Here is a 27,969-nt window from a genome sequence, read left to right as displayed (position 1 = left end):
CAACCCATATCAGCCCAGAGATGGTTAGGTGGAAAAGACTCTGATTTTTTTTTTTTGCCAGTCTCGACCAGTGTTTCCCAGCCTTAGGAACTTTAAGATGTGGAGACTTCAAAGAAGAACAGATCGTATAGGCCAGGGGTAGGCAACCTTGGCTCTTTTATGACTCGTGGACTTCAACTCCCAGAATTCCTGAGCCAGCATGGCTCAGCATGGAAACCTCTCCCTTTCCCCTCAGCATGCCTGGCTCAGGAATTCTGGGAGTTGAAGTCCACGAGTCATAAAAGAGCCAAGGTTACCTATCTCTGGCCTAGGCCTAGGCCGCTTTATGACTCGTGGACTTCAACTCCCAGAATTCCTGAGCCAGCATGGCTCAGCATGGAAACCTCTCCCTTTCCCCTCAGCATGGCTGGCTCAGGAATTCTGGGAGTTGAAGTCCACAAGTCATAAAAGAGCCAAGATTGCCTACCACAGTTTAGGAGGACAGGCAGAGCCTGGGGACGGAGTCAAGAGAGTAATCAATCTGAAGTCATTAAGTTCACAAAAGCGGTGTTGAATTCCATTGACTCTTTTCTTGGGCCGATTTATAACAGAATAAATAACAGAATAACAGAGGTGGAAGGGACCTTGGAGGTCTTCTAGTCCAACGTCCTGCTCAGGCAGGAAACTCACAACTGTCTGCCAGCCGGAGTGAAGGAGTAGATGCTAAAGGCAGGTGGGCTTTTAGCTCATGAGTACTGCTGCCATCTCTTGGCAATAGACAACAATGGCAACACATTCAATTTTTTTGCACTGCTGTTTCAATCTCAATCAGATCATTTTAGAACAGACATGTCAAACACAAGACCCGTGGGCCGGATCCAGCCCGCCATGTGGTTCGGTCTGGCCCAGGGACCTGCTCTGTAAACAGCAAAGGACCAGCCCACGGCACCTCGGCCTGGCTCAGGCTGACCGGGCACTGATCTATAACTTGGTGCCAGCCAACAAAGCCAGAACACGCTCAGCCTGAGATCCACGGGCTATCCATGGAACCAGCGATGGGCGCCCCCGCCCCACCCCCTGGGCGTACGTGCAAGAGAAGGCAGAGTCCAGCACCCCTGCTGGCTGTCTTAGCCCACAGGCTGACTTCACCCAGGATGCCAGCACTGGTCATCTCCTGTGTGCATACCCCTGGGGCGAGGCAGCTGCTCGCTGGTTCCAGAGCTGCCCTGTGGATCTAAGGCTGAGTGTGTTCTGGCTTTGATGGATGCAACCAGGTTGTAGATCAGCGCCACCCCCCCTCCCACCAGCACCTCCATGGCCCACTTCAGGCAGCCTGCATTACTGGGGGCCCTCTGCATGGCCTGAGAGGGACAGCAAAGCTCCTCTGGTAGAGAATGGTATAGTGCTTGCTGTGGTCTCGCCTTCCTCGGCTGGAGACAATGGATGCCCCTAGCCCTTCCCAGGCCATCACAGGCGCTCCCCTACATGAGCGACGTTGAGCTGGCCACACCTACCCTGGCCACGCCCACCCCAGCCCCCCAAGGTCAACCACAACCCTGATGCAGCCCTCAATGAAATCAAGTTTGACACCCCTCTTTTAGAACATAGAACAGCAGAGTTGGAAGGGGCCTTGGAGATCTTCTAGATCTTGCTGGAATTGGGAATGTCTAGTCCAGTGGTAGTCAACCTGGTCCCTACCGCCCACTAGTGGGCGTTCCAGCTTTCATGGTGGGCGGTAGGGGTTTTGTCCGATACTGAAGCACTTTCCTTTTTTTTAATTTAATTTGACTTTTTAAAAAATTTTCATAGCATTATTTAAAAACATTTTCATTAGGTTTTCATAAAATTCCCCGTGACAATTTAAATTTCTGAAAATATACTATTTGTATCGCCCGCGCATAAGTTTAGTTCACATTACATAAGTGAAACTAAATAACGCTATAGTGCGAACGCAAACAAGAGAGTCTCGTCTCAAAATAGCTCGCGCATCTCCCCCCACACCACCCAGCTGTAACAAACAACCAGAGCTGGTAGCTGGCACCCCCCCCAACCCAATCCACGATGCGCGAGAGAGGCATGCGCAGACAACGATACAAGGTGCAGGCTCTTTTGTTTGCGGTCGCACTGGTCAGTATGCAGTTAGATTTGAGAGTGAGCACGTGCCTACAGCTTCAAACAAAATACTGTGAGTCCATGTCTCAAAAAAAGAAATACGCTCGTGGCTATTTGTCAGAGTATCTGAAGATGGGTTTCATAGAATCTGTTGTAAATAAACGATATCCAATGTGTTTATTGTGTCATAAAACATTATCCAATGAGGCAATGAAGCCAAGTCAATTGCGAGAACATCTTTCTACAAAGTATCCAAATGATAAGGACAAGCCCACTGAATATTTTCAGGAAATATATAAAAAATTTCAAAATCGTTCAACAATCGTTGCATCATTTAAGAAACAACATGCAGCGAACAAAGATGGATTAATTGCCACTTATCGCATTTCACAATTAATTGCAAAAAGTGGTAACAGCTATAATATTGGAGAAACTGTAATAATACCCTCTATAAAAGAATTTATCAACAGATATACCTGAAATTTTAAAAATGTTGCCCCTAAGCGATAGCATAGTAAAGCGACTAATTGAAGAAATGGCAGTTAATGTTGAAAAAAAACTGATCAGTCTTCTCCAAAACTCTTCATTTTCCATGCAATTGGACGAGTCTACCATTGCAGATAATAATGCTTTATTGATGGCATATGTACATTATTTTGATGAAAACAATACATTACAAGAAGAAATGCTATTCGCAATAAATCTCATTACAGATACAAGAGGATTATCTATATTTAATACTGTGAAATCATACTTTACAAAAAATATTCCTTTGAATAATATTGTTGCATGCGCTACTGATGGTATGTCGCTATAGTGGATTTGTTGCTTATTTGAAGGAAGAAATGCCAAATGTTTTATGTGTTCATTGTGTGGTGCACAGACAACATCTTTAGGAAAACATCTAAGTATAAGTCTCCATTCATCATTAACTATAATAATTCGAGCCATAAACAAGGTCAAATCCAATGCAAAAAAATGATAGAATGTTTTGACAGCTTTGCCAGGACAATAATGAAGATTTTATTACGTTACTTTTGCACACAGAAGTTTGGTGGCCGCTGTCAAAGGGTACATCTTTGGCTTGTTTTGTAGCATTATATGATAGTGTCATACAATTTTTTGAAAGTAATAATGAGACCAATCTGTGTCAACAGTTAAAAACAGTAAAGAATGATGCCTTTTATTTGGCAGATATTTTCAAGAGATTTCATGATGTCAATTTGCAGCTTCAAGGAGCTAATAAAACTCTTATAGGTTGCCAAAGTATTGTGTCATTATTTATTGACAAACTTGAACTACTTCGTTATAATCTATTGAAGAGAGAATTTCATCAGTTTCCTGAATTATCATCTATAAAAGATGATGTAACTCCAGAGGATATTGACAGACTCAGTAGCCACCTCAACGAACTTAAATTGGATATGGAAAAATGATTTGAAGATATTTTGAAATTGAAGGTGTATGACTGGATGAAAAATCCTTTTACCGCAAATATTGAAGAGGCTGATACAACTTGCCAAGAAGAACTGTTAGAAATTAGATATGATGAAGTAAACATAAATTCGATAGTGGTGGATATGAAAACCTATGGCAAAGTTAAAAAATGCCTGTCTTATATCCAAATATATGGAAAATGATATTCAGTTTATTGATACCTTTCCCTACCTCATATCTTGTGGAATCAGGCTTTAGTGCTGTTAATCATATTATGACCAAAGAAAGAAACCGCCTGAATATTTCCGAAAGAGGAGACCTTTGTTTGTTCCTTACAAAAATTGAGCCAGATATCCAGTATTTAGTTTTGCAGCATCAGCCTCAGGGATCTCATTAATAATTTAATTAATTAAATGTAATTTCATCAGATTTCATGCTTCTATGTATGCAAAGTATAAATAAAAAGATAGATTTAACTACAGTAAGTTGTTTTATAAAGATTTATTCTGCCAAACTTAGCGAAAGTCTGACATAAAATATTTGGTAAGTAATTATTATTATATGTTTTAACTTGCTGTAACTCTGGCTTTATAAATTTTATAAAGTAAAGTTACTTTCCTACTTTATAAATCACCATTACTGTGGAACCAGTGGGCAGTTAGAAAATTTTACTACTAACAGAGATACAAAAGTGGGCGGTAAGTATAAAAAGGTTGACTACCCCTGGTCTAATCTAATGAAGAGAAGGACGAGGGATGACAGGATAGCAGTGTTCCACTATCTCAGGGGTTGCCACAAAGAAGAGGGAGTCAAGCTATTCTCCAAAGCGCTGAAGGCAGGACAAGAAGCAATGGATGGAAACTAACCAAAGAGAGAAGCAACCTAGAACTAAAGAGAAATTTTCTGATTGTTAGAACAATTAATCAGTGGAACAACCTGCCTCTAGAAGCGGTGAATGTTCCAACACTGGAAGTTTTTAAGAAGAGACTGGACAGCCATTTGTCTGAAATGGTATAGGGTTTCCTGCCTGAGTGTGGGGGGGGTTGAACTAGATGACCTCCAAGATCCCTTCCAACTTTATTATTATATCAATTTTATCTTAATTTTAAAGCACCCATGGTGACACACTTCTAATGGGTTATGTAAATGATGTCATTTTCATCCATTTTGCTAATTTAGTCAAGCGACATATATCACTGTGGCGATATACTTTTATATTTAACAGACACCCTTCCCAGAAGTGATCCTTTAACATAAATACACAATATTGTTTCTTTTATTTTTCTGGAGAGCTTTTCTGTTTCTGGAGATGCTGACATTCAGTATTTGTGTTTAAGTTGCTCTATCACGCAATCATTCTTCAAACCGTCAAAGAATTTGGAGGAAATTGTAAGTAGCTTGTTTTTTTTTTTCCTAATCCTCCTGACTTTTCTTTTTCATTCATCAACTGAGCACTGAAATGGTCAGCTGGAGGAGCTTTATTGTGAACATTGCCTCCAAAAAAAAATATTGACAAAAATACTGCATTACTCCACTGACGATTCTGATTGCTTTGTCCCTAGAGATTAGAGATACATTACCTCTTGGATGGGGGGGGGGGAACCTAAACAAAATTTAAGATATGTTTGACTTTCCTCCTCAAATGTTCTTTTTGTACTAGTTGAGGTCATTAAAATTTCATTAGTAACCTTTTGGTATGACTCCAAAGTGACCTTTTTGCCAATTTTGGATACTGTCTGCAATTAGATAAAATGCATGAAGATGCATAAGACCATGAGGGTGCCTTTAAAAATTTGAGATACAATACAAAATATCAAGAAATGCTGTCCGTTTCTTGGGTGAAAAATGTCCTCCCACTATTTGGTGTTTTAGGCCAGCGGCCCCCAACCTTTTGGGCACCCGGGACCCGTTACGTGGAGAGATATTTCTCCACAGACTGGAGGGGGCATGGTTTCCTATGCAGCCTGCATCCCATGGATGGGATGTTTGTGTGGACCGGCTTCTGGCATGCTGCGGCCCGATGCCGGTCCACGGACCAGGGGTTGGGGACCCCTATTTTAAGCAATCAGCCGTAGCAATTATTGCCTATGTTCTCCATGATCCAGCGTGTGTTGGCAATTTGATCTCTAGTTCAGGGCTTTTCAACCTTTTCAGGTAGTCCTCGACTTACAACAGTTCGCTTAGTGACTGTTCAAAGGTACAATGGCACTGAAAAAAGTGTCCCCCAAGGCACAGCCGAGCAAGACATCTGCCTGCCCACCCGGCGGCGCTCTTCCTCCTGTCCGAGGTTTTCATTGTTGTGAGCATTTCTGTTGAGGATTGGCAGCGGGGGTGGGGTGGGGGGGGTGTTTGGTTTTTATTCCCCCGTCTGCTGGGTGGTTGCAACAGGTTTTGGTCACTTCAGATGACCCTGGGACACTGTGACTGTCATAAATATGAATCAGTTGCCAAGCATCTGAATATAAATCACAAGACCCTGGAGATGCTGCAACATTCCAGCTGATCGGCGCTTCTTCTGGGCTCAGCAGAAGTGCCAGGATCAGTGCTGCTTTCCAGCTGATTGGTGCTTCTTCTGGGCTCAGCAGAAGCTCCAGGATCAGTGCTGTGCTCCAGCTGGAGCCTGGCGCTGATCCTGGCGCTTCCACTGAGCCCTGACAGTCCTGCAGTTCCAGCTGTCTCTCGCTCAAACTTGTGCAGTGCTGCCACCGGTTCAGCTCATTCCCCTTCCCTGCTACCACTTTTCTAGGATGGTCGCGTACCACCTGCCAGGTGCCAATGTACCACAGGTGTCACCCGTACCACTGGTTGAAAAGCCCTGCTCTAGTTCCTCTGCCTCTTTGAAATCCCGCCTGTACTTCTGGAAGTTCTCGATCCACGTACTGCTGGAGTCTAGCTTGTAGGATTTTAAGCATAACTTTACTTGCATGTGAAATGAGTGCAATGGTGCGATAGTTTGAACATTCTTTGGCATTGCTTTTCTTTGGAATTGGAATGCAAACTGACCTTTTTAAAACCTAAGTTTAAGACCCCACCAGACTTTCCTGCTTCTCACTCTCACTCTTCTCTTCGCTTGGAATATCCTTCTGCGAAAAAAAAGCAGTAAAACTCCACTCCACTCGCTCTCCCTCTCTATTTCAGAGGAAAGGCAACGCATAAAACCTCAAACTCCTCTTTTGCTTCACCTGGTCTCTTCCCGGCAACAACCACCTCCACACCCCTTTCTTTCTTTCCACGAGATCCATGCCCAAACTGGCCACAGCTGCTCCAGCCTCGCCCTTTCCTCCCTCCGGCCAGGCTCCTGCAAAGCCTTTTGGATTCCTCCATTAATGGTGTAAAATTGTGTATTTCACAAGACACATTATTAAATCGGGCTGCTGTTGTGATTTTATACTTTTGTGGGGGGGGTTTACAATCATTTATATCACCGCTAGGGAGGAACTTTTTTTATATACTAATTTAATTGGGATTCGAACTGTCAGCAGCAAAACTGAGAGGATAAGATAACCTTTATTGTCATTTTTTTACTGTGGGCACAACGGCAGACATCAAAAATGAGATTTAGTTGCCCGCTCTCAAAGTGAAACACATACATGACGCACACCTAAACATACTATGAACAACATATGTATAGACCCACATCTCTACATATACGTAGCAAATAAATATTAAATACTGTCCATCTTGAATATATAACGGAAGGAGGAAGCCTGAGAGTTCGCAAGGTTAATGCTGTATGGAATGAAACTCTGGCTGAATCTGGATGTTCTGCTTCGGATACCACGAAACCCCCTCCTCCCAGAAGGTAACAAGGAAAACAGGTCGTGAAGAGAATGTGTAGTGTCCCAGATAGTCTTACGGACCCTGCTCAAGCAACGCTTCTGTGTTATGTCCTGGATGGGAGGGAGGGAACTGCCAATGATCTTTTGGGCCATTCTCACCACTCTCTGCACCGCCTTCCTGTCTGAAGCAGGGATGCCTCCAAACCAGTGATGCTGTATGACAGGATACTCTCGATTGTCCCCCTGTAGAAAGTGGTCAGGACAGGGGAAGGAAGATGTGCTTTTCTCAGGCGACACAGAAAATGCAGGCGCTGCTGTGCCCGCTTCACCAGTGTCTCACTGTTGAGCGACCAGGTCAGCCTACTCGTTAGCTGCACATCCAGGAATTTGGACGCTGGTAACCATCTCCACAGGTGAATCATTAATGCATAGAGAAGTGTGGCTGTGCCTGCCTTTTCTGAAATCAACAATGATCTCTTTGGTTTTTCCGGTATTTAAACTAGGCTGTTTTCCTTACACCAGTTCACCAACCCCTCAATCTCCTTGAGGTAAGCTTCCACCTTGTCATTCTGAATAAGGCCCACTACTGTTGTTATCATCTGCAAACTTCACAATATGGCTGGCGGCAAACCTAGCACAACAGTCATGGATCAACAGGGTGAAGAGCAGCGGACTTAAGACGCAGCCCTGAGGAGAACCTGTGCTCAAGAAAATGGTATTAGAGGTATTTGTTCCAACTCGCACATATTGGGGCCTGTTGGTAAGAAAATCAAGAATTAATCATAGTGTCTCAAGCAACCACTCTCATTATCTTAACGTATGTTAAAATCCTTGTTTCAACAATCTAAATATTTCAAAATATTGTGGTTTTTTTTTTCAAAATTCTTTTTATTGGGGGGAAAATGAGGGAATATAAGAAATGGTGATCGCATCTCCACCAACCATGAAGAAGGACTGAAGTCAAACAAATTTATAAATACACATGTAGAACAATGCACAGTAAAGATAATCATGATAGATTTATGCACAGGGGTTTATTAATACTGACACCTCAGGAATGTAAACATACAAGAATATTCTAATTTAGTGTTTTTGAACATATTTTTTGCCACAAGCTCAGCCCGAAACGTAATAACCTTCTTTTAAAAGGAGATGACCGCTTTGTATTTGGAAACCTGAATTTTAATGACATAAGATAAGGCTGTAGGCTCAATTCCTAATACAGGTTAAGTCCCCGACTTACACCAGTTTGTTTAGTTTGAAGTTAAAGTGGTACTGAAAAAAGTAACTTATGACCATTTTTCACACTTACGACCATTGCAGCATCCCCAAGTCACACGATCAAAATTTAAACACTTGGCAACTGATTCATATTTACGATGGGTGCAGCATCCCCTTCTGTGACCTTCTGACAACTATCTTGCTTAGTGGAAGAAATTTTGGCTTCAACTGTGGTTTTAAGTCAAGGACTACCTGTAATGATGAGCAGATGATCATTTCAAGGTTAGCTCCTCGTTCTCACATTCTGAGACAGCTTGAAGAGGCCTTCCCTTAACTAGCTTGCTAATCAATGAAAGCAAGAACCAAAATCAACTTCCTTCTGCAAACAACTCTTGCTTTGTCAAGGAAGATTCTCACTCATTCAGGTAGAGCTGTCTGGAAGTTGTGTCACGGCAACGGGACTTTTCACGTTGGTTCAAAACATTTTGCTGCTTATCCAAGTAGCTTCTTTAGAGTGAGCAAGATGGTTAGGTGAACCCCATAGATCAGGGCTTTTCAACCTTTTCACCCATTGTACCACTTTTAGGATATGGCAACATCCGAGTACCATCAGTCGCCTAGCAAGGTGTCAAAAACTTGATGACAAAAAAAAAAAAAAACAAGGAAAAAAGTGATGAAGTACAGGTAGTCCTCAACTTATAACAGTTCGCTTAGTGATGTTCGAAGTTACAATGGCACTGAAAAAAGTGCCCCCCAAGCCACAGCCAAGCAAGACACCTGCCTGCCTGCCCAGTGGCACTCTTCCTCCTGTCCAAGTTCATTGTTGTGGCAGCGGGGGGTGGGGTGGTGTGTTTGGTTTTTATTCTCTCCCCCCCCCTCTGCTGGGTGGTTGCAGCAGGTTTTGGTCACTTCACATGACCCTGGGACACTGTGGGTCATAAATATGAATCAGTTGCCAAGCATCTGAATGTAAATCACAAGACCCTGGAGATGCTGCAACGTTCCAGCTGATCGGGGCTTCTTCTGGGCTCAGCAGAAGCACCAGGATCAGCGCCGAGCTCCAGCTGGAACCTGGCGCTGATCCTGGTGCTTCCACTGAGCCCTGACAGTCCTGCAGCTCCAGCCGTCTCTCGCTCAGGCTTGTGCGGTGCTGCCATCAGTTCAGCTCATTCCCCTCCCCCGCTACCCCTTTTCTAGGATGGTTGCGTACCACCTGCCAGGTGCCAATGTACCACAGGTGGTACCCGTACCACTGGTTGAAAAGCCCTGCCATAGATGTCCTCCAGAGTGGTTTCAATTCTCAGCTAATCTGAATAGGTTTGTTAGCCGAGTAAGCAGAGAGTCATTAAGAATTGTTGCTCCTAAAGTCCAGTTGCCCTGAACTCAACTTCCAGACAATGGATGCTAAGAATTTTGCCTAGGTCAGGGATCTTCAAACTTGAACCCTTTTATGACTTGTGGACTTCAACTCCCAGAATTCCTCAGCCAAAATTCTGGGAGTTGAAGTCCGCAAGTCATAAAAAGGCCAAGTTTGAAGACCCCTGGCCTAGGTAGTCCTCAACTTAACAATTATTCATTAAGTTAGGTATGTCAAACTACCGGCCTGCGGGCCGGATGCATCACGACGAAACCGCGCCCACCCCATTGCCGGCAATGGGGGAAAAGTCGTGATACGTCGAGCAATGTCACGCGACGTTGCGAGTTTGACATGCCTGCATTAAGTCAGTGGTTCTTAAACTTTTTGAACGAATCGCCCCCTTGAGCCAATGAGGAAGTTGTCATCGCCCCCCTCCCCCAACATAACCTCTCAATCACAACATAGGAAATAATTCTTCGATTTATGCAAACACTTGTTTTGTTTTCTTTAAAATTGTCATCAGGACATATCGATGCAAATAATTTATTTCCAGTCTTTTCCCCATATCTCCCATATTCTGGCCAATGGCGCGCCACTGTATGGGTAGAGGCTGCTGCGCAACACTCATGAAGGTAAGCGATGCGTATTCACATATGTACAGCATTCTCTCCTGAAGCTAGCTGGAGGAACATTTGAAAACACAATTCAATCCACTAATAGCGAGTGATCTGATGTTTTTGTACGACAGATACACAGCGATTCACTGTACGAAAAAGTCTCAAGTGTCCCCAAAACATCTCACTCCATCCCCCCCCGTACCGCCCCCTTTTCATTCAATCGCCCCCCTGAAAAATGAAATCGCCCAGGTTAAGAACCACTGCATTAAGTGATCATCCAAAGTTATGAAAGTTCTGAAAAAAGTGACTCACGATGGACTTCATACTTATGACCATTGCAAAATCCCTGGTCCCAAGATTGTGATCCAGGTGCTTGGCAGTTGGCTCACATTTATGATGGTGGCAACGTCCCAGAGTCACGCGATCACAATTTGCAACCTTCTCAGAGGGCTTCCGAGAAGCAGTCAGTAAGGAAGTTGGCAGGGATGGTTGCAAATTGCGATCAAGTGATGTCTTGCTTAACGAACACACTGCTTAGAACAATGACTTTTCTAGCCCCCAATTGTAGTCGTAAATTGAGAACAGCCTGTACTCCTTTCCCAGGATTCTCTTACTCTTGACAATGAACTTAACTAATGAAAACGTTTTGTGTATCTTTTTTTCTGGCTTGTATTCTGCTCCTATGATCTGACTTTTAACAAAGCAAGCATTTTCCTTCCCCGATATAATTTCACCGGGGAAAAACCAAGCAAAAACTTTAACAAGAGTCATTGGCGCAGCAGTTAAGAGTGCAGTACTGCAGGCCACTTTAGCTGACTGTGTTCAGCAGTTCAGCGGTTCAAATCTCACCAGCTCAAGGTTGACTCAGCCTTCCATCCTTCCGGGGTAGGTAAAATGAGGACCCAGATTGTTGGGGGCAATATAATATATATATATACATTGCTTACTGGTGTACACTGCTTAGAGAGTGCTTGCACTTAAAGCGGTATATAAGTCTCATAAATAAATAAAATAAATAAATTCAAAATATTGAGCTTCAGCCTTTTGCATCTTATATTCAATTTATCAATGAATCTGGGTTTTAATGATATAAGAAAAAAGCTGTTTCCCCTCCCCCAAGAAATACATTAAAGTATACCGTATTTTCCGGCGTATAAGACGACTTTCTAAAGCATGCAAATCGGCGCTGAAGTCGGGGGTCGTCTTATACGCCGGAAATTACGGTAGTTTCCAGCATATAAGACGACTTTCTAGGCATGCAAATCGGCGCCGAACTCAGGGGTCGTCTTATACGCCAAGTCGTCCTATACGCCAAAAAATACGGTATATTTTTGTTTGCAGGCATCAGGTTACTACTTAATTCTTTATAGCAAGTTTTCAGATTTACAATTTTAATGGCTTATCTGATCTCTCTCCTCTAGATTACTTCTGTATTGGGTGGGTGGTATACATGAATTGGATGAAAACCGCGGTTTCCTAAACAAATAAATCCTGACAGTCAAAACCAAAACTTTTTTATTGAGAAACACAGACTTATTCTGAAACTACTTCCTTCTACGTGGTGATTGTAAAGAACATGGCTTTGTTCCTTCTATGTCTGGTGTGTCAAAACTGCCGGCCTGCAGGCCAGATGCGTCATGCTACACACCCCAGGTCCAGCAATTGGGGAAAAAGTCATGATACATCGTGACACGACATGGCGAGTTTGACACCCGTTCTACTTTTTAAAAAGAATCCTCTAATCTTTTAAAGCAGTGGTTCTCAACCTTTTTAATGCCGTGACCCCCAACCGGTCGTAAGTCGAGGACTACTCAACTGGTGCAGCACCGTTTGCAGAATGGGACTTTTGGCGGGCTCAGCAGGGCAGAGACAGCCTGGACAATTCCTATTGGCTTTTGAAATCCAATAGAATTAGACTCTATTCAAGAGAGTCTATTCTATTGGCTTTCAAAAGCCAATAGAATAAAAGGGAGTAGCACAGCTAAGGAAAGGGGGGGGGGGAAATGGCAGACTGCGTTGTTTGGCGACCCCCGTGAAATGGTCGTTCGACCCCAAATGGGGTCCCGACCCACAGGTTGAGAACCACTGTTTTAAAGGGAGGCTTTATTTTTCTAGGCAACTTTTGGACCAAGGTTGACTGTGGCAATAAAATAGACTCACAAATAAATTTGAAGATCCTCAGGTGATTGATTGGCTCTTGTTCCTGTTGGCTGACCCAGACTTCAGATTTTGAACTGTGCAGCAGAGCAAACAACAGGTTGAATAATGAGCAACTGTCTATCTCCAGTGTGTATTTTGGAGATAAAACTGGCATTCCTGATGTAATCCAATCTCATCTTCAGTTTACCTTTTCATGGCTCTCAAGGATGATTCATAATCTGAAGCCGGAGCACTGCTAATTCTAAGTTGCCTACATTTTACTAACATGACCTTGTTCTCAAGGCTCGTATTGGGCTAACCCAGTGGTTCTCAACCTGTGGGTCGGGACCCCATTTGAGGTCCAACAACCATTTCACGGGGGTCGCCAAACAATGCAATCACCATTTCCCCTCCCCCTTTTCCTTAGCTGTGCTACTCCCTTTTATTCTATTGGCTTTTGAAAGCCAATAGAAGAGACTCTCTTGAATAGAGTCTAATTCTATTGGCTTTCAAAAGCCAATAGGAATTGTCCAGGCTGTCTCTGCCCTGCTGAGCCCGCCAAAAGTCCCATTCTGCAAACGGTGCTGCACCAGTTGAGTAGTCCTCGACTTACGACCAGTTGAGTAGTCCTCAACTTACGACCGGTAGGAAGTCGCGGCATTAAAAAGGTTGAAAACCACTGGGCTAACCAGTAATTGGACTTGATCCTAGCTAACCGGGGATCATTTTTGCACCTCATATCTAAATACAAGAAGTGCTACATGGCCAAGCTGATCTTGCCTTAAGTCTTGCCTTATGTTTATGTCAGGAAGTGCTCCCTATGACGTAACATTTCTTAAATCTGTGCAGCTTCCTGAAATGGAGACTAAGATGGAGGAAAAACTTAAAAGGTGTTCTCTTTCACTCCACACCGCCAGTCATTTGGCCCAGGGTTATTCTGCTATTCCAGCTCCAGAGTAAAACGGAAATATAATTTCATGCAAAATTGTTTTTGTTAGGTTGGAAGAGTGGGTGGTGACGGTGACAGAACTTGTTGAGGTGGGCAAAGGGACTATTCTGATTGGAGAAAGGAGAAGATCTACACGTATTGGTGAGTGGAAACCCTGCGATGGACTTTTGGCCTAAAATGAAACCCATCACCTTGTACCAATAAAAGAGAACATTTGTAGTTCAGGGTTGAAAATGAGGGGTCCTTGGTGCTCTCTAAGCTTGCTTGTTGTCTTGCAGAAGTTTCATTGCCCAAAATAGGGAACATCAGTGCTGCCTTGTGACTTATGGTTTTGATGAATAGACAGCATAGTTTTTCACCAAGATGCAGCATGTCGTGATGTGACATTAGAGAGGGAGGTTAAAATATCATTGTGCTTATACCTGCTGGGAAGACTATTGCAACCTACTTCTTTGTATGTATCAAAGGTAGGCAACGTTGGCTCTTTTATGACTCGTGGACTTCAACTCCCAGAATTCCTGAGCCAGCCATGCTGAGGGGAAAGGGAGAGGTTTCCAAGAGGAGCCATACTGGCTCAAGAATTCTGGGAGTTGAAGTCCACGAGTCATAAAAGAGCCAACGTTGCCTCCCCTTGGTATATATCATTAATTTCCCTGTTTCGCACTTCCTTCTAACTTTTTTTCTTACGGCGCTTTTAGCTTTTCTTTTATTTCTGTTTTCTTTTAGTTTTCTCTGTTGTTATAGTTTCAGTTCTTATCACTGCAGTTAAAACTTTTAATGTACGTTGTTATATGTATGTGTATGTATATATACACAGACATACATACATGTATATGCTGCACGTGTGTTTGTGTGTGTGTGTGTACATGCACACACACACACAAACACTGTATACTTTAAATAAGATTGGAGCAAACTCAAATTGAATTAAGCCAAGCATCTATGGAACACTGATGTTAATAGCAATCATCCTTTAAGTAATGTTTGTTAACCTATCCTGGTAATCTATGTTTCTCCTAACAAGGCCCTTCTTGAGTGATGTGATTTTTGACCCTCAGCAGGTCCTGATAAGTTGCCGACTGTTCAAATATTCTCAAACATTCCCATCCATTTCTCCAATGTAAGATATCAATTGTAATTCAGTAAAAGTAAAACGTTAAGCACCAATAAATACCGAAACAGCTACTTTTGATTAACGGGTTGGGCTACATCAATTTTTAATTTACTAAAAATGCATCTTGGATGCATGCTCGGCTGTGGGGGGGGGGAAGCAGCCCCCCTGGAGATGTTGCATCTTTATTAATTTTTTATGAACTGAAGGCACTGGACATATCTAATGTTCCTTCGTGCTATTTTCCCTACAATAGCATGCACATTTGTTAAAAGGTTTCCACAAACCCCTCTCACCCACCCCCACCCCACAATATTCCTTGGTTTGTTCTTTATGCCGATGGCAAATCAAGTAAACATCGGCAACTGTAAAAACACAAACGTTTTGTGCTCCTTTGTAGAGCAAAATCAAGAATCCTCACAATCCTCCAGCTGCATTCGTAAGATTCCTCTCTTGTGGAGAAACCACAGCTGTAAGAATTCCTCCGGCATGGCGTGGAAGCCGGAATCTGGCAAGATGTTATCGTAGTAATGATGGCTAATATACCGCCCATGGAGGTCCACTGAAAAGGGCCAGAAACCATAAATTGTCACTTCTTCACAAAGACCAAGAGCTGCGCTGACCAAGAAGAGGCCGGTTGAAAGCCGCTTAGCGTGAATCCCTTTGCTCTTCCAAAACTTGCCAATGTCCCGTAGGAAGTTAGGGTTGGCAAAGATCACCTTTTGCTTGGCTCCCACGTCAGTGAGGGTATAGTACACTCGGAGAGAAGGTTGAGTCCCTATTTTCATGGAGAAAGCTGGCATATAGATGTAGCTCTGGTTGTAGACTTCAACGCTGTCCACAAATGTTTTTCGGGACCAAAGAAGATTCTGGAATCTGAGAAGAGAAGAGAAGAGAAGAGAAGGGAAGGGAAGGGGGAGGAGAGGAGAAGAAGAGAAGGAAGAAAAGAGAAAGAGAGAAAGAAAGAGAAAAAGAAAGAAAAGGAAATAAAAAGAAAAAGAAAGAAAAAGAAAGTTAAATGGTAAGTTCATGCTTTACCAACTACTCAAAGCAGACTATGGAAAGTCCCACAAAATATCGACAAGAATAACTTGTCAAAGTTAGTGAAGATTTAGGGTCTCACTGCAACTAGGATCAAAGAAATAAGCTCGTGCTTCCCAACCAAGGCCACTTTAAGGTGCGTGGGCTTCAGGAATTCTGGGAGTGGAAGTCCACGCATCTTAGAGTAGCCACAGTTGACAAACATTGCAATAAGAAAGCAGGTTAATTTAAATCAATGCAGATGGTAAGTCTTGGGTTTCTGAGAGGGCTGTCCTAAGCATTCTATAAAATGGTAGCTACTGGTGGTCTGCAACTTATGACCACAATTGAGCCCCAAATTTCCATTGCTAAGTAAGACAGTTAAGTGAATTTCGTGATTGACCCATCCAGTTGGTTTTCATGGCTCAGGCGGGATTAGAACTCAATTGTCTCCTGATGATTGGCCCAAAGTCAGCCAGCTGGCTTCCATGCCTAAGGCGGGACTAGAACTCACAGTCGCCTGATGATTGGCCCAAAGTCATAAAAAGGTGGTTTTCATGCGTAAAGCAGAACTAGAATTCGCCATCTCCAACTTTCTAGCCTGGTGCTTTTAGATCAAATAGTCCTGCTTTCATGGCTAAAGCAGGACTAGAACTCACAGACTCCTGTTTTTTAGCCTGGTGCCTTAATCACTAGACCAGGGGTAGGCAACCTTGGCTCTTTTATGACTCATGGATTTCAACTCCCAGAATTCCTTAGTCAGCATGGCTCAGCTTGGAAACCTCTCCCTTTCCCCTCAGCATGGCTGGCTCAGGAATTCTGGGAGTTGAAGTCCATGAGTCATAAAAGAGCCAAGATTGCCTACCCCTGGCCTAGATCAAACTGGTTATCTCACTCCTCTAGAACAGGGCTTTTCAACCAGTGGTACGGGTACCACCTGTGGTACATTGGCACCTGGCAGGTGGTACGTGACCATCCTAGAAAAGTTGTAGCGGGGGAGGGGAATGAGCTGAACCGGTGGCAGCACCGCACAAGCCTGAGCGAGAGATGGCTGGAGCTGCAGGGCTGTCAGGGCTCAGTGGAAGCGCCAGGATCAGCGCTTCTTCAGGGCTGTCAGGGCTCAGTGGAAGCACCAGGATCAGTGCCAGGCTGCAGCTGGAACTTGGCGCTGATCTTGGTGCTTCTGCTGAGCCCAGAATAAGCGCCAATCAGCTGGAATGTTGCAGCATCTCCAGGGTCTTGTGATTTACATTCAGATGCTTGGCAACTGATTCATATTTATGATGGTCACAGTGTCCCAGGGTCATCTGAAGTGACCAAAACCTGCTGCAACCACCCAGCAGACGGGGGGGGGGGGGAATAAAAACCAAAAAACCCCACCCCACCCCCACTGCCAATCCTCAACAGAAATACTCACAGCAATGAAAACCTCAGACAGGAGGAAGAGCGCCGCCGGGTGGGCAGGCAGGTGTCTTGCTCGGCTGTGGCTTGGGGGACACTTTTTTCAGTGCCATTGTACCTTCGAACAGTCACTAAGCGAACTGTTGTAAGTCGAGGACTACCTGTACTTTATCACTTTTTTCCTTTTTTTTGGTCAAGTTTTTGACACCTTGTTAGGCGACTGGTGGTACTCGGATGTTGCCATATCCTAAAAGTGGTACAATGGGTGAAAAGGTTGAAAAGCCCTGCTCTAGAAGGGTTGGGAGAAGCAGAGGTATCTTCAGCTGTTCCTCATTATCTAATCATTTCTGAAATGGGATTCTGCTTGCATTTTAATATTGAAATAGCATTTATTTAGGTCAGCTCCAGGACTGTTGGACCCAAGAAATAAGCTCTTCTTCCTATCCTGTCTTCTTTCTGAGATCTGAAAGAGATTGATGCCTGGAAACCTACAGGACACTGAAGGATGTCAGATTTTGATATCCTTTTGACATCAGATTTTATTTCCGAAACTGAAGGTCTCCTGGTGACCTCAGCAGGGGATCCGGATGTACCCCAGGGAGAATGGTTATCTTAATAAAGGTTATGCTAAGATGGGAATTATTTCTTTCTAGTGAAATGGAACATATGTAGCTCAGGGTTAATCTATTCTTGATGCTCTCTGAGCTACTGTATATAAATGACCTATATTCAACTATTTAGAAAAAATACAGACAAAAACAAAGAGAAAAAAAATTCTTAAGAAATAGGAAAAACATGAAAAGTATCACTAGAAACTAAAACAGAAACTTTAACAGTTAAAAAAAGCAAAACACGGAAATTATATCCCTTTCTGTCTGTCTGTCTCTTGTCTATTTAAGGATAGCAGATGTCAGGCTATTCAATTTATATAACGTCTTCCAATTTTTGACAACGCTGTTATTTTATTTTTAAACTATGAATTAAGCCTAGAGTGTACAGAAAACACACAGTCTGGTCTTGCGTCTCTGAGAATTAGTAGCTGTCAAATTTAATAACAGCAACATTTATAATCTGGGCTACTCTTATTTGTTTCAAGGGGGGAACGTCACAGATTCAGGCTAGTTGGGGTACCACGTTAGGATAATTTCTCTGTGGGTGTCTTTGAGTCGTTCCTGTCTCCTGGCAATTGCCCAGACAAGATCCTGAGGTTTTCTTTGCCACAGTTTTGGAAGTGGTTGGCCATTGTTTTCTTCCTAGGGCTAAGAGGGAATGGCTGGATCAGTGGAGTATTCTTTGGGCGCCGCATGCTATGAAAATATAACAGATTTTTAAAGCTAGCTTTAAGGCTTATGTTGTAAGAATGCAACCAAGGAGACGCAGAAGAGTGAAGAATTGCTAGAATTCCCTAGAACTGCTAGAGCAGGGGTAGGCAACCTTGGCTCTTTTATGATTCGTGGACTTCAACTCCCAGAATTCCTGAGCCAGCATGGCTAAGCATGGAAACCTCTCCCTTTCCCCTCAGCATGGCTGGCTCAGGAATTCTGGGAGTTGAAGTCCACCAGTCATAAAAGAGCCAAGGTTGCCTACCCCTGACCTATATCAGGGCTCTTCAACCTTGACTAATTTAAGACTCGTGGACTTCAACTCCCAGAATTCCTGAGCCAGCCATGCTGAGGGGAAAGGGAGAGGTTTCCATGCTGGCTCAGGAATTCTCGGAGTTGAAGTCCACGAGTCTTAAATTAGCCAAGGTTGAGGAGCCCTGATATAGGGCAGGGATAGGCAACCTTGGCTCTTTTATGACTCGTGGACTTCAACTCCCAGAATTCCTGAGCCAGCAATGCTGAGGGGAAAGGGAGAGGTTGCCATGCTGAGCCATGCTGGCTGAGGAATTCTGGGAGTTGAAGTCCACGAGCCATAAAAGAGCCAAGATTGCCTACCCCTGAGCTAGTCCATTGGTCTATTGCTCTCAACATTAGGAAATTTCTCCTTCGTTCTAGAAGCAACCTAGCACTGAGGAGAAATTTCCTGACAGAACAATTAAGCAGTGGGACAACTTGCCTCCAAAAGTTGTGGGTACTCCATCATTGGAGGCTTTTAAGAAGAGATCGGACAGCCACTTGTCTGGAACGGTATAGGGCAGGGGTAGGCAACCCTGGCTCTTTTATGACTCGTGGACTTCAATTCCCAGAATTCCTGAGCCAGCCGTGCTGAGGGGAAATGGAGAGGTTTCCAAGCTGAGTCACGCTAGCTCAGGAATTCTGGGAGTTGAAGTCCACGAGTCATAAAAGAACGAAGCTTGCCTACCCCTGTGCTAGGGAAATACAGGTAGTTAGTCCTTGACCTATGACCACAATTGAGCCAGAATTTCCATTGCTAAGGAAGACAAATTGTTAAGTGAATTTGTCCCATTTTATGACCTTTCTTGCCACGGTTGTTAAGTGGATGACTGCAACTCTTAAGTTACTTAAACTGTTGTTCAGTGATTCTGATTTACCCATTGGCTTTGCTTGTCAGGGAGGTCACAAAAGGTGATCACATGATCCCGGGCCACGGCAACCGTCATAAATACGAGTCAGTTGCCAAGCGGCTGAATTTTGATCACGGGACCATGGGGATGCTGCAACGGTCGTTAATTGTGAAAAACGGTTGTAAGTCACTTTTTTTCAGTGGTGTTGTGACTTTGAACGGTCACTAAATGAACTGTTGTTAAGTCGAGGACCACCCGCACATTGTTGATTAAAACTGCAATTCCTGTTCGTAACTGGCTGCAATTGCCAAAGTGAAATTTTGTAATCCAGTCAACGTACAGTCTAACTCCTTGCACTTTCTGTATCTCTGTTAAATGTCCCCAATCCAACTGTTAGACCAGGGGTCTTCAAACTTGGCCTTTTGATGACTTGTGGACTTCAACTCCCAGAATTCCTCAGCCAGGCACGCCTGGCTGAGGAATTCTGGGAGTTGAAGTCCACAAGTCATCAAAGGGCCAAGTTTGAAGACCCCTTTGTTAGGCCATCGCTCTACTCCTTACACAATAAACCTATTCCGAAATCTATCCTCTTCCCTACAGTTACATTCCTATCTGAAGTTCCTTGGGATATTGCAGAGTTAAATAATAGAGATCTACATAGCCTCTCCTTCCCCTTGGCGAAAAAGTTCGCCTTAAACAGTGTTTCTCAACCTTGACAATTTTAAGGCATGTGGACTTCAACTCCCAGAATTCCACAGCCAGCATTGCTGGCTGTGGAATTCTGGGAGTTGAAGTCCACATGCCTTAAAATTGTCAAGGTTGAGAAACACTGACCTTAAATGTCCTGACTTTCTCAGAAATGCAAGGAAGAGAAACGCTCATTTGCTGCAGGGAAGAGTAGCTGGCAGGCAATTCTCCTGTCTCTGCATTCCCTTCTCTTTGCCAGCTGGAAAATCCCAGAGTCAATCTAGGTCACCCTGCAGAATCAAAACAGTGGCATTTTCGTGGCACACACACTTCCTTAAAGAAGCTGCAGAGACGTCAGGAAAGTAACTGAAAGTAACTGAAGCAACCACAGATTGAAGACAGAAGGAAGGATCTTAGGTGAAATTAAACTAGCATGTGGCATGAGTGCCCTCACAAAAATTTTTTTTTTAAAAAAACCGCTGTAGCTCAACAACTGCTACAAAGCTTGCCTGTCTGCAAAATGACTCACGTTGAGCAACTGCTGGATGACGGGGCTGTGGCTTCATAAAGGCGACTTGGATCTTGGCTCCAGAGTGCAGCTGTTGTGTGAAACAGCAGCTCGAGCAAAGGCCTAGTACTTGAACGCCCATTGTTAAGAACTGTTTTCTTCATTAAATCACTTTTAAGCCAATCTTCCTGACACAACCATTAGGATGAATGCCATGGTAAGCCAGGGCTTTTCAACCGGTGGTACACGTACCATCTGTGGTACACTGCAATGTGGCAGATGGTACGTGGCCCTGCCCAGCCCAGGGTAGCGGGGTAGAGAATGGGCCAAGGCAGCGCAGCGCAGGACTTCCCTTAAGAGAATCCTCGGGAGCTGCAGAGCTGCTGGGGCGAGGCAAAGGCCCCAGTATCAGCACTTCCGGCACACCCGGAACAGAGAGAGGAGGAGGAGGGGGCGGAGACAGGAGGCTATAAAAGAAGGCATTTTGGGCAGGAGAGGGAGAGAAAAAAGACGCAGCCTTGGGGGGAGGAGGAAGAATCAGCTGGAGCTGCAACGAAAGTAAAAGGAGGAGAAGGGGCAAGAGAGGAGAGGACAAAAAACAGCTCAGGTATGCACACGGGTGGCAGTGACAAACAGGTAAGAAACACAGCTGGGGAAGGGTCGCGGCATGAGAGTCCTTCTTTCCTTCCCTCCCTCTCATTGTCCCTTCCTTCCTTCCTTCCCTCCCCCCCTCCATGCCCAGGAATCTTCTTGCGACTCCTGCCTGCATGAGGAATGAATCCGTTTCAATACTGCATCCAGTTTTGGTCACCACGACATAAAAAAGATGTTGAGACTCTAGAAAGAGTACAGAGAAGAGCAACAAAGATGATCAGGGGACTGGAGGCTAAAACACATAAGGAACGGTTGCTGGAATTGGGTATGTCTAGTTTAACGAAGAGAAGGACGAGGGGGGACATGACAGCAGAGTTCCAGTATCTCAGGGGCTGCCACAAAGAAGAGGGAGTCAAGCTATTCTTCAAAGCGCCTGAAGGCAGGACAAGAAGCAACGGATGGAAACTAACCAAGGAGAGAAGCAACCTAGAACTAAGGAGAAAATTCCTGACAGTTAGAACAATTAACCAGTGGAACAACCTGTCTCCAGAAGCGGTGAATGCTCCAACACGGGAAGTTTTTAAGAAGAGACTAGACAGCCATTTGTCTGAAATTGTATAGGGTTTCCTGCTTGAGCAGGGAGTTGGATTAGATGACCTCCAAGGTCCCTTCCAACGTTGTTGTTGTTGTTATTATTATTATATGAAAAAACCCAAGAAAATCCAGTTACCTTTTGGAAAAGCACCTCTGGGACAACCATGGATGTTTGAAAATATCCAGAGTCATCCTCACAGCTTTGTGTCAGTCTCCAAACTTGGGGATAGCCTCCAGAGGCTTGCAGAAGTCTCCACCAGATCACAGTTTTTAACTCTTAACTGAACGGAAAATGCAGACCAGGAAACTTGGGCGACCTCAAATTTTATCTTAACAAAACAGAGATCACCAACCATAGAAAACAGATAATGGGGGGGGGGGAGGGAAATGAATAGGAAAAAAAAATCACCCAAAGAGAAAGCAAGACAGCCAGATATTCAGCAAGAGCTACTCTTCAAGTACAAAATTGAAGAGTACAAAATTATAACCTTATCCTGAAATAGACATAGTATAGGATGAAAAGATGTAATAGTTACAGTGGGTACAGGGGAAAGACTGCATATTTATAGAAACAGAAGCACTCTGGGTTGCGCCAAATAGCTCTTCTTTTGCAAGAAAAAGGATTAACTGGCCTTATTTCGAAAGTAAGTATAAATGCACATATGCGGTGCTTTGCAGTTAAAAAAGTTATATAAGAAAACAGAATGGGGGCAGAAGAGAAAACCGGGTGGGTGTATCTAGCTAAGATGTTAAAATTTTGATCAGTGTCAGGGGGAAGACTGCTTACACTTTTAATCTACCATAATACCAACAAGCAAAGGACTGCAATTTTTTTTTACAGTGCTAAAAAAATAAGCATATTTCAATCTCTTTGGACCAAGGCCAGACTCTGACGTGAGGATGGTATTTCCAAGACAGCCTGAAAAAAAAAAAAAAAAACAGCTGAGGAGAGGAGAAAGAATGAACAGATCCAAGAAAGGACTAGCTTTGCTTTAATTTGCATTTTTAAAATCATTCCAAATTAATTTACATAATTTATGGCTTCATAGCAAGAACAAACTGCTTTAGGTCAAGAACAAACATCTTTAAGGGCACAAAGCTGAATTAAACGATGAAGGAAGGAGACCATCGATTAAACGAGGATCTGGCTGAAGGATCTGACTCTCCCTTATATTATTTGGAGGACCCTGGATACGTTAAGGGTTGGAGTGCCTAAATATAAAACCAACAGACTCAAGTAGAGGATCTTAGAAGATAACAACATGCCAGGTGAATGTGGAAAGAAGCAGAGCCCAGCCCATCTCCTGGTATGTCAGGTATGTAGTAGTAACTATGAGAGGGATCTCGGCGTCCTAGTGGACAATCACTAAAATATGAGCCAGCAGTGTGCTGCAGCTGCCAAAAAAGCCAACACAGTGCTAGGCTGCATTAACAGAGGGATAGAATCAAGATCACGTGAAGTATTAATACCATTTACAATGCCTTGGTAAGGCCACACTTGGAATACTGCATCCAGTTTTGGTCACCACGATGTAAAAAAGATGTTGAGACTCTAGAAAAAGTGCAGAGCAACAAAGATGATCAGGGGACTGGAGGCTAAAACATATAAGGAATGGTTGCTGGAATTGGGTATGTCTAGTTTAATGAAGAGAAGGACGAGGGGGGACATGATAGCAGTGGAATGGGCGGCAGCCAAGGTAAGCCTAGCGGGGCAGCGGCGGGTGCAGGGAGGGTTGCTGGCGCGCATGGGGCCCGGCGGGTGCCATACCTGCCTTGGGCTGGGCCAGCTGGTGGCCCAGCCGGTGGTCGCTCTGCCTGCCACAGCCGCCCGGGAGCGCCCGGGCCTGCCTACCGCCGCCCCTTGGCGGTTATGCCTCAGCCGGCGCAGGGGGAGGCACCACGCATGCGCGGCGCTCCTGGGCCGGTAGTCCTCGACTTACGACCGGGGTCACGGCTATAAAAAGGTTGAGAACCGGGGTCACGGCTATAAAAAGGTTGAGAACCACTGCCATATAATCTCTTTTTAATATATTGTAAGGGTTCATTCACACATTATTGACCTTTAAATTCCTTCTCCAAGTCTTTGTTTGGTAGTGAGCTCCATGCTTACAACTACAGGTAGACGACCGATTGGGCAATGCAAAGAATGGGCTGGCTATTTTGAGGATTTCAGGTGCAGCCCACATTTGGCAGTGCTGGCACCAGTCCCATCTCCTCTTGCATTAGATCTGGTGGGTTTCAACCTGTCCTGTAGCTTAGCAGCTCAAGATTTTGCAGGGTATTTGAATTCGGAGCGGCGCAGTGGATCAGTGCTTAAATTACTGGGCTTCTCAGTTGGAAAGCCAACAGCCCAAAGTTCGAGACCCTAGCGTCATGCGAAGGGGTGAACCCCCGTCCTTGCCCCAGCTCCTGCCAACCTAACAGCTCAAAAGGATGCAAATGCGAGTAGATAAATAGATACCACTTTGGTGGGAAGGTAACAGTACTCCGTAATGTCATGCTGACCTAATGACCATGAAAATGTCTTCGGACAGCGCTGGCTCCATAGCCCTTGAAATGGAGATGAGCACCATCCCTTATAGCGGGGGTAAGCAACCTTGGCTCTTTTATGACTCGTGGACTTCAACTCCCAGAATTCCTGAGCCATCATGGGGGAACTTTGGCCCCTTCATGACTCGTGGACTTCAAGTCCCAGAATTTCTGGGAGTTGAAGTCCATGAGTCATAAAAGAGCCAAGGTTGCCTACCCCTGCCCTCTAGTCAGCAATGAATTACGGAGTAAAATCCACGGGGATTCCTTTGAATTCTGAAGGAAACTGCTCACATTCTGCTGTATGGGAGGTGAACATAAATCTTTCTGCAGGGAATAAATCTTGGTTCTCTGTCTGCCAGCTTGCCAAAGCCGTGAGGCTTTTGAAAAATCACACCCAGGCCGTTTGCATAATTTTTAGATGCTGATGCTGAAACACCCCCCCCCCCAGATTCCAGACAATAATAAAACAAGGGACATGTAATCTCCCAAACACTTTAACCAAAATATGCACAGACATGAAATGAAAGTTTACAAATATAGACGATGACTTCACTTCTTACACAAAGATAACACACTGTGAGTATAAACGATAGCTCCAGGTGGGTTGTTTTGAAAAGAAGAATCTAAGCATGAGTCAGTTTCAGTGTGTAGAACTCCAGAATTTCAGCTACTTCATTGTATTTCACTCCTGTTTTGGATAGTTAATTTGGCTATTTTGAACTCTTGTTTGTTTAGACAGGGAAATTATTTCAGAATTCAGAGAGGCAAATGCATCTAGTATTGTATACAGTATATAGCAGGGGTCCCCAATTCCTAGACCAGTGATGGCGAACCTTTTAGAGACTGAGTGCCCAAAACCCGCCCCCTCCCTGCCCCCACTCTGCCCCATCCCCCTGCCCTGCCCCCATCCCATCCCCACCCCCCGCAAGGCCACCCACCACCTCCACAGCCCACCGCAGATCATCCAGGCATCCCAGCAGCGCCATAGCGGCCACACCTTCTGACCGCACCCCGCAGCATCAACTACGCACGACGGGGCGCAAGGGTGGAATCTTGTCCCTACTGCCCAGCTGCCATGTCCTTGGCTGTGCTGCTCCATGCGGGCCGTGCTCGAGGGCGACTCTCCTCCAGGGGGGGCTGCTGGTGAGGAGGGGGCCATAGGGGGAGGCGGGGCTGGGGCAATGGCGTGTGTGCCCACAGAGAGAGTTCTGAGTGCCACCTCTGGCACGCGTGCCATAGGTTTACCACCAATGCTCTAGGCCATGGCCTGGTACCAGGCTGTGGCCGCTTGGGAACCGGGTTGTGCAAGCAGCAGGCAAGTGCATGAAGCTCCATTTGTGCAAGGTGGGTGCATGAGCGAAACCATCCCCCCTCCCCCACCATTGCAGGTCCACAGAGCTGGAAAGGTTTGGGACCACTGATCTAGTAATGTGCAAATTACATTTTTTCCCCCTGCTTGTACTTCTCAGTAGGAGAAACTTCATACAGAGTTGAGACTCGGGCCTCATTTATAGATATCTTATTTAGCCACATGTTTGGCTCCTGAAATGTTACATGTTTCAAGCACAAGTTCAAGGGCTAAAAATTTCCCTTTTAAATACCAAAACTGGGAATCATGTGAGCTTTTGACCCACGTTGAGTCCACATAATTGGCTCTGACTATCATATTCCAGTATTCACCCCTCTTTTTTTGAAGCATGTTGATGCAAACCAATTTCAAATCAGCTGAGATGACAGATGAGTCATTTCATTTCTTAACATACCCTATAACAATGGTTCTCAACCTGTGGGTCAGGACCCCATTTGGGGTCGAACGACCATTTCACGGGGGTCGCCAAACAACGCCGTCCGCCATTTTTTTCCCCCTTTTCCTTAGCTGTGCTACTCCCTTTTATTCTATTGGCTTTTGAAAGCCAATAGAATAGGCTCTCTTGAATAGAGTCTAATTCTATTGGCTTTCAAAAGCCAATAGGAATTGTACAGGTTGTCTCTGCCCTGCTGAGCCTGCCAAAAGTCCCATTCTGCAAACGGTGCTGCACCAGTTGAGTAGTCCTCAACTTACGACCGGTTGGGGGTTGCGGCATTAAAAAGGTTGAGAACCACTGCCCTATAAGATTGTGGTTGATTGTATACAGGCTGCTAGAAAGACAATTCTGCTCACAACATTCTGACTTTAAAATGCCTCTTTTTCCTTCTTATTCGGCCTAGGAACTGAAGAAGAAACAGACAATTCGCTCCTTACCTGTTATTAATTATGCTGGGATTTGCAGTTACCAGTTGAGTTTTTGATCCTACATCATTGCTGTATGCATTGCCTAGTGGAGCAAGATTACATCTGAAAGGAAGAAAAAGAAAGGCATATTATAATACATTATACTTATGTGCATTAGTGTATTTGAGGGGTCATTGGTGCTCTCTGAGCTTGCTTGTTTTCTTGCAGATGTAACCTACCCAAAATAGGTTACATCATTAGACTATGGAAAAGGGACCATCACAGCGCAAAAAGGAACAAAAAGACCCAAGCATCGCTCCATCAGCAATCAGCACCCAGATCAGCATAGATTAACTCCAAGGTTAACATCAGACTAACAATCAGGTAAACAAAACCCCAATCAAGAAACTGCTAAAGAAGCCAACAGCCAACAGCCCAATCAAAGAATCTGCCCCCACCAACACTGACAGGCAAGCCCCTAGAATACAAAACTGACAGCAAACCACACTCCTTACTAGCACTGATGATGTTATCTAGTTGGGTAATGAAACGTTTGCAAGAAAACAAGCAAGCTCAGAGAGCACCAAGGACCCCTCATTTCAACTCCGAGCTACTAATATTCTCTTTCATTAATATTCATGTATTTCTTCCAAGTCAAAAATCTATTGAGAAAAAGGTTTTTCCCACTGAGGCAAGTAAACCTACTGCCTCAGCTGGGACTGGTAACTCTAATGTTAAGTGAAAAGCCATGTCGCGGCACTGGACTTGTGACATCACTTCTGTTGTGGCTGTTAAGCAAATCATCACAGGTCATTAAATGCCACATCGCATGACCACAACTTGCAGTTTCACTGCTGGCTTCTCTATTGACTCTGCTCGTCAGAAACCAGCAACTGAAACTCATACATGGCAACCATATGACTGCAGGATGCTATAAACATCATAAACACATGCCCGTTGTGAAGCACCCAAAGGGTGATCGTGTGATCATGGGCACACTGCAACAGCTGCAAATTTAAGAAGCGGTCATAAACCAACTTTTTCAGCACTGTCATAACTTCAAACAGTCACTGAACAAGCATTCAGTAAGACAGGACTACTTGTTTAACTGGACATGGACAAGGAGATGATAATAGTGCAGTATTACCGCACATGTCTTGAACACAGAAAAATCTGCATTTAGCCTTTGATAGACCGAGATAGGTCTGAGAACAAGTTACTATATGGAAGATAAACACTAAGGAGGTTGAAAC

The 27,969-nt window shown here is 44.4% G+C and overlaps 1 protein-coding gene across 1 annotated transcript in view; it reads right to left on the bottom strand.

Annotated features, from left to right (window-relative positions):
- Window positions 1–13,226: 13,226 nt before the first annotated feature.
- The window catches only part of ST8SIA1 (ST8 alpha-N-acetyl-neuraminide alpha-2,8-sialyltransferase 1), a 33,569-nt gene continuing 18,826 nt past the window's right edge, over window positions 13,227–27,969 (bottom strand). Inside the window, exons 4-5 of the mRNA XM_039347368.1 lie at window positions 26,747–26,839; window positions 13,227–15,577 (exon numbers count right to left, since the gene is read on the bottom strand). Coding sequence (XP_039203302.1) covers window positions 15,109–15,577; window positions 26,747–26,839 — 562 coding nt within the window. The 3' untranslated portion in view covers window positions 13,227–15,108. The remainder of the gene's footprint in view (window positions 15,578–26,746; window positions 26,840–27,969) is intronic.

Source organism: Crotalus tigris, unplaced genomic scaffold (genome assembly GCF_016545835.1).
Source record: "Crotalus tigris isolate CLP2741 ecotype Arizona unplaced genomic scaffold, ASM1654583v1 scf7180000018068.1947079, whole genome shotgun sequence".
NCBI lineage: Eukaryota > Metazoa > Chordata > Lepidosauria > Squamata > Viperidae > Crotalus > Crotalus tigris.
Note: the sequence above shows the minus strand (reverse complement) of the source record. Positions and strands in the feature narration are given on the sequence as shown.